At 37.5% G+C, this 16026-nt stretch overlaps 1 protein-coding gene across 1 annotated transcript in view; it reads right to left on the bottom strand.

Annotated features, from left to right (window-relative positions):
- Lgr4 (leucine rich repeat containing G protein-coupled receptor 4) overlaps window positions 1–16026 on the bottom strand; it is a 99933-nt gene that overhangs the window by 44138 nt on the left and 39769 nt on the right. The window contains exon 2 of the mRNA XM_090347978.1: window positions 3606–3677. Coding sequence (XP_090204104.1) covers window positions 3606–3677 — 72 coding nt within the window. The remainder of the gene's footprint in view (window positions 1–3605; window positions 3678–16026) is intronic.

Raw genomic sequence — 16026 nt, 5'->3', positions numbered from 1 at the left:
GCCAGTTCAACTATGAAACCAAAAATTTCAATTTTCTTTAGGGCTCAATATTTTAAACATTAAGTAGTCACCTGTGAGTCTTAGGAATGCTAGTAAGCAGAACAGTTCTGAAGACAGCACCACACTTAGATCGTATCGTTAATAGCCACTGTAAGACCTAGCATGGAATAGGATTCAGTGTTTGTGCTTAAAGGATAAGTCAATGTGTAAACATCTGTAAATCTTGCTAGGTGCTTGTGGCTCACACCTGTAATTCCAGCTACTAAGGAACATTGAGATCTAAGGATCATAGTTCGAAGCCATCCCAGGTAGAAAAGTCTGTGAGACTCTTTATCTATAATAAGCTAACTCAGAAAAGTCCAGAAGTGGCACCGTGCCTCAAATGATAGAGCACAAACCTGGAGCAAAAGAAGCTCAGTGCCCAGACCCTGAGTTCACAACCCAGGACATGCATACAATCACAGACACACACACACACACACACACACACACACACACACACACACACACACACACAAACACACACACACAAATCTGTCAATATTTTCCTCAACATTAGATCAACTTTGGCAATTCAACCTACTATTACTGCTGGGAAGTAATTCTACCCAATACTGTAAGCATCCTAGATGACTATATCAAATTTGGATAAACTCAGTCATATCTTGTAAAGAACACCTCATTCACGTGGCGAGGGACCCCTCAGCCCATCATTCATTTCTACTGAGGGGTCTCAGCTCCACAGTAACTGAAAAATGGCTTCCAGATGCCTTCTAGACAAATAGCTACTCTTGTTCATGAAATAAATACTACTATAGTCATGACAGTATTTTAGGGGAATGTCAAATTGATTGTATCGTTTTATAAAGAAAAAAAACAGGTTTTACCATGTTTATATTCATATGGAAAATAAATTTCCTTGTAAGCCTCCTCACTATTGCCGAAATATGCAAGCTTACTTTGGACACTTGGTTCTGCTAAATGAATTTATTTGTGAAATCCCATATACTGTTTGGAGTAGGTACCCCAAACATGGTATTGATGGCTTTTTTACTGCAATATTAGAATAGAGACAACATGACCTAGCTACAAACAGGCAGCAATCAAATTCAATTTGGTTCCAATTAAAAGTCTTGGTTGGCAGAACTCGTGAGGTTGACATAGGCTTGGTCATATGAGACTTTTAAGAAATCCAAGATGTGTACTTCACAAAGCAGAGATTAGGCAGATCTGACTCCAAATCGAGTCCCCAGGATAAAATATCTTAAAGTATAAATGACAATCGCAGTCATCAACAAAGGTGGCCTGTACATAATGGCCTCAGCCAGGACAAGGAAACTACTCCTCCAATTCCTGTCTGGTATATCACAGAGCACCACCATTTCACAATAGTAGAACAATCACTTGTTGGAGCCCTTTCTTTATATAATTGCTTCTGTAAAGAGAGACTAATTCTAAAGTCTAAAACTCTATAAGGCAAAAAAAAAAAAAAATGGAGACAAAGCATCTGAATCCTTGATTAGAGTGATGGTGGAGGCTTCAAATGCACATTTAACTCCTTTTTAGTGTGATTTAAAATGTTAACTACAAATTAATAAGGTCAGCAAAAGATGAATATTCATTATAGAAAAAGTACAGAAGACATCAATAAAATACAACATACCCCCCCTTACCCAAAGATAATATTAGATGCATACTTACTACCTAACATTTTTAATTTAAGTAAATATGTTATCATAAAAAAAAAATAGGTTTCGGGCCAGGAGTTTGGCCTAGTGGTTAAAGTGCTTACCTAGCATGCACAAAGAACCGGGTTCAATTCCTCGGTACCACATACATAGAAAAAAGCCAGAAGTGGTGCTGAGGCTCAAGTGGTAGAGCTCTAGCCTTGAGAAAGTCCAAGGACGGTGCTTAGGCCCTGAGCTCAAGCCTGGCAAAAAAAAAAAAAAAGGTTTCGGCCAGTCCTAGGGCTTGAACTCATGGCCTGATTGCTGTTCCCTGAGCATCTTTGTGCTCAAGGCTAGTGCTCTATCACTTGAGCCACAGTGCCACTTTGGGTTTTTTCTGGGATTAATTGGAGAAAAGAGCCTCACAGATTTTCTTGGTTGGCCAAGATCCTCAGATCTCACGCTCTTGAGTAGCTAGGATTGCTAGCATGAGCCACCAGAGGCCCACATTATCCAAACATTAAATATTTTAAAATTTCAAGTTACAAACAACTTTTAAACTCTGGCTAGCATTTAGTATATGGTAATTCATTCTGTATTCACTAGAATACTTTAAGGGAGACATTATTATTATCCATACCTTCTAGACAAAGAAACTAAGCAGAGAGAGGCTAAGTAATTTGATCCAGTTCACAGACTTGTGACAAATAATCTCTGTTCTTTTTTTTTTTTTTTGACTGACTGTGAGAGCATTATGTTCAACTAAGTAGTGTGGGAAGAAAATTTTCTTCTTAAGTTTATTAAATCCTTAAATGGTATTTCAATACTATGTTAGAAGCTGGGAGAACAATCTGTAGTTTCTTGAGTATTGCTCTCTGTCCAAAGGAGGGGCCAAGAGACATTCACTGACTTGGATCCAACAGTCAAGCAGCTGAATGGAATGCATGGCACAATCTGCATTCTGAATTTTGGATTCCTTTTGAGCTATCCATTTTTGATGCTCTTTGAAACAAACAGTCACCTAGCTCTCTCCACACACTCAGCTTGTGCTTTTGAAAGCTTATATATTATATTTCCAGTCTGATTTCATTTTTTCCACCAAGATTCTTAAAGTGCAGTCTTTCAGTTCTGGTTTGTTTTTTTTTTTTTAAAAAAAAAAAAGAAAAAAAGGTAGAGGCATGTGTCCAGATGATGGGACAACAAACGCATGTGGAGAACACAGCCAAAGGGAGAGCAAAATAAAGTGAAAACAATTCTCCAGTGCAATTGTTAAAATGGAAAAATGAAGTGCAAACTCTAGTAGGTTGAGAAACATTCTTCGAGTGGAAGGAGTTGTTTAAAGACCTGGCGGATATCCCATGCCTTAACTCCATTCCCAAAAGTCATCTGTAAATAGCCTAGAAGACCTGTTATCAGTGTTGTGCTTGCTGCTTGCCTGCTGTCAAACTTGTCTATTGCATCAGACCCTGGAACACCCTTTGTTATTTTTTTTTATGGTTCTGTTACCCATATAGCAACTCCTCTGACAACAATGGTAATTATGCAGCAGCCTCGTTATCTTGAAATCACACTATAATTAACCTGTGTCATCAGCAGCATTCATGGCTATAATGACTGCCAAAAAAAAAAAGTCCTCTGGGAATAGTATTTTTTAGCTCTGTCTTTCAAAAATAACTTCAGTAATTCCACTACCTAAAAAATCTCATTTGTTTTACCCTATCACAACACACACACACAGACACGCGTGCACGCACACACACACACACACACACACACACACATAACAAAACAAAGATAAGCCCACATGATTTCCTCTGCATAAACCCCACTAAGACTATTAAGATATGTCAATTTCTTAAATAGGAAATAAGGTAAAAGTTTCCAAAGAGAATGGGTATAAAAAAAATGTATACACATGCTTCTCAAAGTAATACTTACAGCTCTTCTAGAAAAGGAAAATTTTTAAATGCATCTTCTGGTAGTTGAGTGATATTGTTCATGCTGATATCCCTAGAAAACATAAAGTTAAGAATACTGTTAACTAACTGGCAACAGTCTTAAAGGATTAACCAAGCAGAAAATGAATTAAGTGCTGATATTTTGTAGGAAAACAAGGAACATACATACATATATGTGTGTGTGTGTGTGTGTGTGTGTGTGTATCTATATATGATGTAAGACTACGACAGTTTTGATTTCAGAATGCAATGCTTCAAAAATGTACAAGTGCTGAATCTGTTACAAGTTATGTCCTATAATTTAGAAATATACCTAGATCCCAGAATTTTCTCCTTTGGGAGTGGAGTCTCAAAATGACTACAATGTCATTCAAGGTGTTATACCTGATGAGAATTAACAAATAGCCTAGCATTTGTAGGAGAGGATGGCTTCCAGATTTACTGTCAAGAACAATAAAATATTCAAATTCTATCCCAGTCAGGTCTTCTTTAAAACCCATAAAAGTACTCCAGGTAAGAGTTGTAAGTGGATTTCGATTTTAGCCTATGAACAGATGTGGGCTAGAAACAAGTGTATACATGATAGGTATGCAGTCCATTTCCAGTTTTCCCTTAAGAGCGTCAGCAGAAAGCAGCACTCACTCAACAATATAACTCAACAATTAACGAGTTCAAACAGCTAAAGGAACACTTTATTAATCATTCTCCTCTTCCCTGGCAGCTGCCTTCTGAATTGACTTTCTCTTCCATATTGCACTTGATAGCAATACCGCTGAAGACACCTTTCACATAGCCTCAAAGGGTTGAAAGGAACTCCCAACACGCACTGGGTCAGTTAAGCAATTCCCTCAGCTTCCAGGGCCTTTAATCTGGGAGTTAGTTCAGTAGCTGAGCCTTTTAGACTTTCTCCTGCAGAAATCACCTTGAAAATTTCACAGCCTGCCTTCCTGCCTTCCTTCCTTCTTTTCTTTTTTTTTTCCAAGTTCTAGGACTTGAGCACAGGACCTGGGCACTGTCCCCAAGCTTCTTTTGCTCAAGGCTAGCACTCTACCACTTGAGCCACAGCAACACTTCCTGATTTTTTGTTAATGTACTGAGGAATCAAACCTAGCTTCATGTATGCTAGGTAAGCACTCCACCACTAAGCCAAATTCCTAGCCCTGTCTGAATACAGCATTTCTATGACTCAATATTAAGAATTGGTTTGAGATGAGAAATCAAATACACACCAAAATTGGCTAACAAGACTATTTCTGTCATGGATTCACTCTGGTAAAATGTTGTTTCTAGAAGAGATCTTCAGTATCTCAGTGATAAGTCCCTTCCTTCTCACCTTACCTGGCACTAAAATTTAGAAATGGTGATATTTGCATTCCTTCCTACTAGCCTTTCCCCAAGGCAGTTCTAGAAAACTTGGACTGGAAATAATAAGAACAGCATGAGGAGCAAAAATAGCAAGGCTATTAGCCCTGAGATAGAGCAAATGCTTGCAGTATAAGACTGTATCTAAAACCTTCCTTCACTAATGAAGAAACTGAGGCTTCTTTTGGTGAAAACAATCGCACACCCTTCAAGACTAACTCATCGAGTAAAGTAACAGGAAATGTAAACTGGAGAGACCATGATCCTAATTGCAGACTATGAGCCTTCCTAACTATTATTTGAATCCTGTTATTTGCTCTACTGCTAGTCAAGAGATAAAGTAAACCCTGATTCCTACTACCAAGGCTAAGACCAGGAAGACAGGGACTGGTGTAATTGCTCAGTGTCAAGAACAGGTGCTTGTTAGCATATGTGAGGCCTTGCGTTTGGTCCCCAGGAACCCCCCTGAAAAGATAGGAGGATAACATTGATAAGAAAGATCTTGGCATCATCATCAACAGAATTCATGAAGTGTAATTTTATTTGAAACTGGGAGTGGGAGGGGGAAAATGGTATGGGGAAGAACTACAAATAGCTTTCCCATGTGAGGAATCAAAGTTTATATAAATTTATCAGAGTAAGACACTTCCCTTTAAATGCCACTTATAATCACATAAGGGCCATCAGTATCCCAGAATTTTATATCACTGGAAACAATGGCTACTAAATGTAACTTACTGTTACTTATTATTATTATTATTATTAATATACTTCTCCAGGAATTCTTTTTTTCAAACTCAGGTCCCAATACTACTCCAGCTAGCTATCTTCTATAAAAGGAGAATGATCCTTTTCTTTGTAGTAAACATTTTGGTAAAATACTAGAAAAAATAGTGCCAAGATAGGGGTGAAAAAAAGCTATAGACACATGACCACAACCTAATTCTGTTTGCTAGATAGTAAAATGAAGAAGTTAAGCTATTTGATTGAATGGCTTCCTGGACTAACATTATATTCTTCGATGATTTACCTTTTTTTTTTTTTAAATCATCTTCCTCACCCTAATCCCCATGGAGAGACAACCCCTTCCTGAAGAAAACACACAAGGTTCATGGACTATTTCTGAACCATTTACCATAGTGCAAAACATAATAGACCATTAGATTTCCTTTATAAAACTACTGACTCACCCATGCTGGAAAAATACTACCCTCAACCAATAAAATCATTCTTCTATGAAAGAGTATCAATGTACGTGAATTAATGCACCTTCTATCTGGCAAATATCATGTAACCCTTTTACTAATTACAATAAAAAATGCAAAAAAAATAAAGTTTTCATCAAAAAAAATCATTCTTCTTCAAAATACAACAAAACTTTTAAATTATAATAAAAAGCAAAGGAAAAATCTGATATGAATCAAGAATGATTCTGTAAAATATCACAATTGCTTTTGAGCCATCCAAATAAAAATGAAAGGGACAATAACTTAGTAATGCATTGCTTTACAAAGTGAGATACTACATACAGTTTCTTCTAAACTTCACTTCTAAATTTAGGTGAGGATCACAGAAACAGAAAATCTGATTAATTACTTCATCAGAGAAAGGTGTTGGAGTAAACTGCCTTTCCAGACACATAATTAAAGACAATTTATACCATACAATACTTCATATTCCTGTTTTATAAACACACACATACACACACTCACACACAGACACACTTCTCCCATTTTTCCCTCAGAGTAACAAGATCAAACAGGTAGTTTTGCTGTGAGCTTTAAATACAATTAGTGAGACTCCATATTTACAAACTTACGTTAAACTCACTGTGAGATTTTGTTTTAAAGCTTCAGATTTAGCAGCAACATTTTTTTTCTTCTGAATTACACATGCTCAGAGAGGTTGACTCTGTAGGTGTTTTCCCTCATCTTTTTTCTGGCCTTCACTTAAAACATTTATGAATGCACTAAGAGAAGTATAAGGGGTAAGCTACAAGATATTATCTCCAGAGAAGCTCTGGAAACATGTGGTTACAGAGTAAGAAGTGGGTGGGTACTCATTTAAAATAATGAGGGCTAATGGTGATAAACAACCTACAGACCATCTTAAGAGTAGATTCAAGACCTGACATCACGAATACCCACAAGAGCATCCATGCTCATCAGACTTTATAAATAAGAGGTTAGAAAGGGTTCTAGGGGTGATGAGCTAAACTGTTGCAATTTACAAATGGAAGGCCTATGCCAGTAATTACAAATACATGAGGCTCCTAAGCCATGTGAATTATTAAAATAGACAGGTAAAAGAAAGTTGCCTCAGCGAGAGGATGATCCTCCAAATTGGCACCTTCAAGTTTGCATGAGCAATGCAGTTTTCCAAGTAATGTCAATCATTAAACTCAGTGATGTGCCTTCCTTATTGTCTACCAGGAAATGAATAACAAACAAATCAACACACACACACACATCATATCAAGTTAGAATACTATCAAGTCACAACCATTTCTGAAAAGCAATTTTAGGAAAGCCAATGGCTTTCCTCAGATCTGGGCTTGCATAGTTAAATTTATACAGGTCTTAGAGCTAGACATGTGAGTTAACCACCATTAGCTGGGTGATCTTTGGCAAGACTGATCTCTGGCTCCTTATAAAATAAAGGCAGTACCAACTGAACTTTGCAGATTTTTTGTGAAGATCAGAAAACATTAAGTTACAGGATATTCTCACCAAGAAATGGCCAATCTTACCATCATCTCTGTTTTAGTTATTCCTAGAAGCCATTTGAACTCAGCAGACTGAGACAGGACTAAGAAGAAGCCAAGCATCACACTCCTTTTGGTAGCTTTCCCAGAAACTTTGTTTATAGGAGAGAAACAATAAATACCACTCATCCATAAGACCTTGAACTGATATTTGGTTCTAAATTCTCATTTGACATTCCAGAATTCCTAGAGTCAAGGATTTTAAACTGGAAATGCCCTTCAGGATCAAATACTTTATTAAAAACAGACAAGCAAAAAAGTTAACATTCACTTACTGGTAGAATCATGCACTCATAAATTTAAAAAAAAAAACTATTTTTAACAGGAAACTTTCGAAAAGACAGGAAAGAAAAATCCATTCTTAAAAATATTAGAAACTGGGGCCGGGAATTTGGCCTAGTGGTAGAGTGCTTGCCTAGCATGCACAAGGACCCAGGTTCAATTCCTTGATACCACATACATAGAAAAAAGCCAGAAGTGGTGCTGTGACTCAAGTGGTAGAGCTCTAGCCTTGAGAAAACCCAAAAACAGTGCTCAAGGCCTGAGCCCAAGTCCAGGACTGGCAATATAGATAGATAGACAGACAGACAGACAGACAGACAGACAGACATAGATATAGATATGTATTTGAAACTAGCTAAATTCTGGTAGCTTATATATGTAATCCTAACACTCAAGAGGAGGAGACCTGAGGATTGTAGTTCCAAGGCAATTCTGGAAGGAAAGTTCATGAGACTTATTTCCAACTAGCCAGCAAAAAGCCTAAAGTAAAGCTGTGGCTCAAGTGGTAGAGTACCAGCAGCCGTGAGCAAGAAAACTAAGGGAAAGCATCCAGACCCTGAGTCCAAGCCTCAGATAAGAGCACACATAACTGTGTGTGTGCACACACACCCCTGCACGCACGCACTCGCGCACACGCGCATACAGATACACACACACACCCCTGCACACATGCACAGGCACACATACAGAATTACAAGTGTGGTTCAAGTACACATATGGCTGTAGCACCAGCTATGAGCAAAACTGTTGAGCAGGAATACCAAGACTCTGAATTCAAGATCCAGTGCTAGAACACGCACGCGCACACACACACAAACACACAAAGGACGAAGATGATTTCCAGCCCCTCAGTGATAATGCTAGGGGTAAAACGTATAATTTTCACTTAGTGAAAATGCTAGTGGAAAAATCTTTTCTTTACATAATTGTTTTCAATGCATTGCTTGGTTGTAAGATCTCCTAAGATAAACCAGTGAAGATGTATGCCTGTACTTTATACCTACCCTGTCGAATAGTCTCAAATTCTTCCCAGAGAGGGGATGGGGTGGGAATCATATCCTCTCACTAGAAAAATAAACCTGAATGCCCGAATACCAGTACTTACTGATTTTGAAATTAAAACATAAAAGGGTGCAATTGTTTAATTGAAACTGACAAACCTCTCCTGCGGTTAAACTCTCATCTTTTCTCCCCATAAAATTCACTAATGTTGAAGTATATCTCCCAAGTAGGGAAATTCATGTTCCAACAAGATATTTTTTAAAGCCTGGTAAAATGCTCGCCAAGAGAGTCTGACTTGTTTACTGGTGGCCATGCAGCTATCACTGTAGACAGCCACTGTCCCTTCACCTGGCTTGGGCCTTCTGCCAGAGAATAATTTCATTTTAAATACACTGTGACTGAACCCATGTTATCTAAATTTGAACAAGGCATCTTATTTGTACTAGGTAAAACCATACTGTTACCTCCATAGTTTTGATTCTATCTTAATTATTACCTGCCAGTTTCTGAAGTCACTATATTCCACTACAGGTTTGAGAAAACACAAGGTTCTCAAGGGGGGTAGGTGGGGGAGAAAAAGTATATGGTGATATCTATAACCTCAAAAAGGGTATTCTGATAGTGATTACAAACTAATACTCTCAGCTAGGTGCAGTGGCACAAGGATATTATCCCAGTGCTTAGGAGGTGAAGTCAGGAAGACCTCTTCCATTTCAAGACCAGCCAGAGCTAGAATGAGATCTTTATTCAGAAAACATAGGTAAGGGGATGTCATTCAGTGGTAAAACATTTGCGTGCTCTAAACAAGGCTTAAGGCTGGTCCTGCATGGCATTAACAACAACAACAACATTAATCTAACATAGTCCCTGTTAACATAACACATTCCCAATTACTTTTCTAGCATCTTTGGTAAACAAGTAGAAATTTCAGGCCAATCTTCCAAGTAAGAGATGTCTTCAATATGATTCCCACCCCCTCCACACACACACAAAGGAAACCCAAACCTTAAAATACCTTTGAAAAATGCCCCCAGTCAAACAAATTTGAAGGAAATCTCCCCCCCCCTCTCTCTCTCTCTCTCTCTCTCTCTCTCTCTCTCTCTCTCTCTCTCTCTCTCTTTCTCTCTCTCTTCATAGACACACCAGTACTAAATTTCTAGTCAAGTTTATGAAGAATTAATTTTCCTTTCTGACATTATTCCTTATCTTTGGGCAAGTAATCTCCTTTTCTTCCCACCATTAATAATCATAAAACTAAAAGATACAAACTGCACACTTTCATATTCAGGAGGCTAAGATCTAAGGATCATGGTTCTAAGACAGCCAGAGAGGGAAAGTCCATGAGATTCTCATCTCCAATAAACCATCAGAAAACTGGAAGTGACACTGTGGCTTAAATGACAGAGTACTAGCCTTGAGCAAAACCTCAGAGACAGTGCCCAGCCCCTGAGATCAAGCCCCAAGACTGGCACCAAAATAAGAAAAAGCTAATATAGAGAAAATAATCTATAGTGTCAAAACTCATCAATAACCACTAGGCTTTATTTCATATTTCATGGAGAGTGTTACCCATTTTTTGCTACAAATATGAAATCACATTCTGAACACATTCATCTTTTGACATCTAAGATTATTTATTTTCAAATTTTTTTAAATCCTACAAAATATCATTTAGTGAAAGTATGAACACTAAAGCCTATCAGTGCTATGTGGGGAGTTTATATTTCAGGGAATGACAGTATCTTTGCTGTTTGACAGCCAAAAAGAATAAGCTACTTCCTAAGGATTTTTCATTGAAGTCTCAGAATCCTTAGGAAAATAACCAGCCCCACAACTACATTAGCATTTCAAAATCAGTGTCAGGGTAGAAAAGAAATTATCATGTTGTAAATTCATTATCTGTGTGAAGTACTTGATAAATGTATGATCTTCCTAATTCAGAAAGACTCAGAGAAAAATGGCTGCTTCAAATCTTGAGGGGATGGGTAGGGTTGAGACAGGGGAAAACGAAGGAAGAAATATCATGGATCAAGATACACTGTCAGAAACTGACATGTTGGATTGAAACACCTTTGTACAACTACTTGAAGATTTTTTTAAGTTTTTTTTTTTAAAGAAAAACTTTCTGCCATCAAAGATGAAGAGTATTTATTTTTGGGTCACCTACTTTTAAGGATTAAAACTTCCATTTAAAACCTTCTAGAATTTTTCCACTAAAGGTTTTCAAAGCTGAATGGTCATTATTAAGAAAATGAAAACAAAAATAAAAATATTTGACAAAAAGTATATAAAGAATTTGTATTATGGTATAGAAAAAAAACTTAAAAATTAATAAGCCCAATTGTAAAAGAGGTAAAAGATGTAAAGAAAGATATCACCAAAGAAGATACATAGACTAGTCTCTTATGTATCTAGCTATTCTGGAGGCTGAGGTCTGTGTATCATGGTTCAAAGCAAGCCTGGGCAGAAAAGGCCATAAGATTCATATTTGTAATCATCCACCAAAAGTCAGGAAGTAGAGCTGTTACTCAAGTGGTAGAGAACTAGACTTGAGCAAAAAAGCTAAGGGACAGTGTTCTGATCCTGAGGATAGATCCCATTTCTCAAATCAAAACATACACATACACATATCACATGCAAATAAGATGCCTAATATCAATGATGAATAAAGTACAAATTAAAAACACAATGAGATACCATACATACACAAAATTTAAAAATAATACCTGAGAATATCAAATGCTGATGAGAATATGGAACAACTAAAACTGCATATTATACTGATGGAGACAATGAAAAGATATATAATATATAATATCTATCTATATAGAGATATTATGCATATAGTATCTATCTATTGCTATATAAATATATTTCTTTTCCCATTTCTCCCAGAGGGAAAAAAAATCCATCTTTTGTCTGAGATCCTTTACCTAAGCCTTTTGCAAATTCAAATGTTCAACACTGGATTGAGAAACAGGAAAGCTGTTTTTTCTTTTTGTTATGCTTTTGTGTGCTATAAAATTGCATCAGAACACTGGTCCCAGCCTCTTAATTCTCTTTATTGAGCACCTGTCAGATCAAGTTTGCTCTAGAACGATCATTCAGACAGTCATATATGATAGGTAATAAGACAAAAATTAGGCAAAAGAAACTCAGCCCTCTGACGTTTAGCCTTCTGTACTGTAAACCATTTTGTTCTCACTGACTTCTAAGGCTTTTTCCAAATCCATCATTCTGACTCCTACTTTGGCATTCCTGATCCTACACATTCCATGCATAATTAGCAGAAAATAAGGAACCCTCAGATTCATGTGTTTCCTATCTATATGTGTAGGCACATTTGCTTGTGTTAGCAAATGTGTGAGTACAGGCTTAAATATATACCCCCTTTAAAATTATAGGAGTTGATGAAGCAATAGAGCCTAAGAAACACTGAAGGATATCTTCTCCTGGGAGATGAAAATCTTACAAGTTAGAGAAGAGGGGAACAAAACACCCATACATAAATAAGCCACAAGGAAAAGCATGTGTGGATTAAACAGCATGTTTTAAAAGAGTAACTTTTGAGAAGTAAAATAAAACTAGTTCGGGCAGTTCCATATTTCCTAATAGCAAAAATAAGTTTGGCTTCTTGTTTTCTTTTTTGTTATTAAACAGAGAAGAGTCTTGAAGGGTACAAGTTTGTCTAAAGAGAAACATATAAAATGTTCTAATTATGGAGCAATGTATGCTAAATGGCAAAGAAAATAAATGAATGCTAAAGACAAAAGGGATATTCCTTGTTTGTGTCCTACTTAATGGGTGTTCTCAGGCATTCTTTGGGTGTCAACAGCTGTTCTGGTAACTCTGTGATGCCAAAAAGTGTTCATTACAGACACACAGACAAAATGCTATTTCAATAGGCTATTTTACAGCAACAAGAAGTATTATAAGGATTATCGTCTGGGCAGATTGGAAACACTCAATTACTTCATCCTAGCAGACAAAATGCACTATTCATAAGGAAGCCAACTGAAGAGCACATATTATGGTAAATATTCTAATTAACTAAATGGTCTGTGTTTTATTATGGCTACACCATTAGCAAGGCTGATAGGAAAACATTACTTCATAGTCCTTGCCTTCAAACATGAACACTCACAAAACCTTCTGTTTAGACACATACTCTTTTTTTTCAACTTTAGCTTGCAACCCAATTAATGGGTTGTGAAATCATTTTAATGGGTTACGGCCAACTTTATAGAAAAAAAAACTGAAATAGGAAAGAATAGAAAATAGAAGCAGTGGATGGCGTAAGGCATAGTAAAGGTAACCATTGTTTCTGGAGATTTTGTTTCGGCATGTATGCATGTCAACGTCCTAGACGCAAGTTCTTCCGTATGGTTCATGAAATAAAGTCCAAACTCTCCTCTCCCCCTGCTCCAATCTCTCCATGTGATTGGGACTGAATTCAGGGACTTGTGTTCTCACATGGTTTTTCACTCAAAACTGGAGCTCTGACACTTGAACCACACCTCCACTTCTGGCTTTTTGCTCATTAATTGGTTGGGCTTCCTTCTGACTGGATCTTCAGTTCTCAGCCCCTTGAGTGGCTAGAATTATAGGCATGTGATACCAATGCCCCACTACAAACCAAATAGTTCCTATTCTTCCATCTAGTCCTAGGCAAAACTCCAACACTGTGAGTCAGACCCAGTGAATTTAGGAGCCTTGCAGTCCCCTGGAACTTTGTCTACAATTTAGGACTTCCACATTTTGGTGACATCAGCTAAAACTGACAGGAATAATATGAGAGAATGCCACTGAAAATCCACAGAAAGTTTATTATTTTCAATTGTCCCAGGAAAAGTAATGTTAAGCTCCACTAGTTAAATTTCCATTGTGTTATCCTGTGTTATATAATTACTACATCATGACATTTCCTTTTCCTTTACTGAGCATAAATGTTTGCAAATAATAATAAGTCATTCCCAAATAAGGTAATGACATTAAAGGTAATAAAAATACAGTAAGAATTTTAAATGAACAAAAATCGTATATCCCAATAATCCCTTCTAATTACCTAAATCCAAACAAGAATTCCTCATTGTATTTCCAGTAATTGGCCTGGGCAAGAGCAGTTCTAATTTCCAAGACATTGAGGCAGTGACCTCATTATGTTGAAGCAAGAGGGAAAAGTCTGAATGATGAGGCAGTCGGTACCCTGAAGGCCAGCTGCCAATGGTCAAGGTCTAAACGCAAAGGCACACTCAGATTTCACCATCCCCATGATGCAGCATGGAGCAATCACTTTTCTTCAGGCCAAGAGGCAGATAAAATACCCATCTCAAACACACACAGACACACACAGATACACATATCTATGTACACACATACATTCTATCTCTTTGTCATTCTCTGCTTTGACCTCTCCCTCCCCCCCCCCTCTCTCTCTCTCTCTCTCTCTCTCTCTCTCTCTCTCTCTCTCTCTCTCTCTCTCTCTCTCTCTCTCTCTGTTTTCCCCTCTGATGGTCATTTTTTTTTGTTGGTTGTGAGGCTTGAACTCAGGGACTAGGCACTGTCCCTGAGCCTCTTTATGCTCAAGGCTAGTGCTCTATCACTTGAGCCACAGTGTCACTACCTGCTTTTTTTGTGATTAATTGGAGATGAGAGCTCCATGTACTTTCCTACCTGGGCTGGTTCCTCAGATCCTCAGATCTCAGCCTCTTGATCTGCTAGGATTGCAGGTATGAATCAACCACCAGCATCCATCTGCTGGCCATTTTTTAAAAGACTTATATTAAATACATTCTCTCCTTTGAAGAGTGACTCAAAAATGCTACTGGAATGACTTCATCATTTCTATTAAGTATAAGGTAACAGATATTGATAGTGATGGTTTAGGAAAAATCATTAAATAACTTACAACTCATTGGAAATAACTTATAACTCATTAGCTCTCCACCCCAACCCCCCCCCCAAAAAAACCCTTCAATTCCTTTTAATTTTTGTGATCGATATGGGTCATATGGTTCTTTGTTTCTTGTATGGACAGAAATCCATATGCTGCCATGAAATTTGCTTAAAAACCTAAAAGATACCCAGAAAAAGATTTGAGAGTAATTGCTTTCTGACATCCCATCTGAGAAAAATCTCTCTGTTCTGTACTTGACTTGATGTTTTGTTGAAGCAGTTGCTGCTACTAAGTTGGTAGACAAAGAACAAATAATCCTTAGTAAATAAATTTCCCTTGACCTCTAACAAAGCCAAGAACTCACCTTCAATTAACACCATACACAACACACACACACACACTCACTCACATACACATACCCAGAGGTACTCATGTACTAAAATAGCATAACTGAAATTAAAGAAACTAACATGAGAAAGACAGTTCAGATACCATTAAGTAGAATAAAAACATCTTCCAAGAATCCTAGTACAATAAACCAGCATGGTAATTACCATAATAGTCTCAGATATGAATAATGTTCCCTTTTCACTCTCGTAAGTATCCTAATATGGATGATAAATGAACTAATGAATCCTCTAACAGCAATAGATCTGGATGCATGTTGTTGAGTGGGTTATGAGGAGAATCGCTTGAAAAAAACTTACTGAGCATTTGTAGTATTTTTCAATATTTATTTGCCAAATTTCCTATTCCTTTACCTACTGTTCATTACGGCAGTCTGTTTTTTGTTTATTTTGTTTTGGTGGGTCATGGGACTTGAACTCAACCTGGGCACTGTCCCTGAGATCTTCAGCTCAAGGCTACCTCCCTTCCCTTGAGCCAAGCACCATTTCCCATTTTCTAGAGGTTAACTGGAGATTAAAAGTCTCAGGTCCCTTTGTGCCTGGGCTGGCTCTGAACCTTGATCCTCAGATCTCAGCCTCCTGAGTAGCTAGGATTTCAGGCATGAGCCACCGCGCCCAGCAGAGTCTCTTTTGCTCACTGCATTTCTACCAAGCCTCTAGCACAATTTTTGTTCATCATATCTCTTGA

Source organism: Megascapheus bottae, chromosome 16 (assembly GCF_031878675.1).
Source record: "Megascapheus bottae isolate mThoBot1 chromosome 16, mThoBot2.hap1, whole genome shotgun sequence".
Lineage (NCBI taxonomy): Eukaryota > Metazoa > Chordata > Mammalia > Rodentia > Geomyidae > Megascapheus > Megascapheus bottae.
This window is presented reverse-complemented; position numbering and strand designations above follow the sequence as displayed.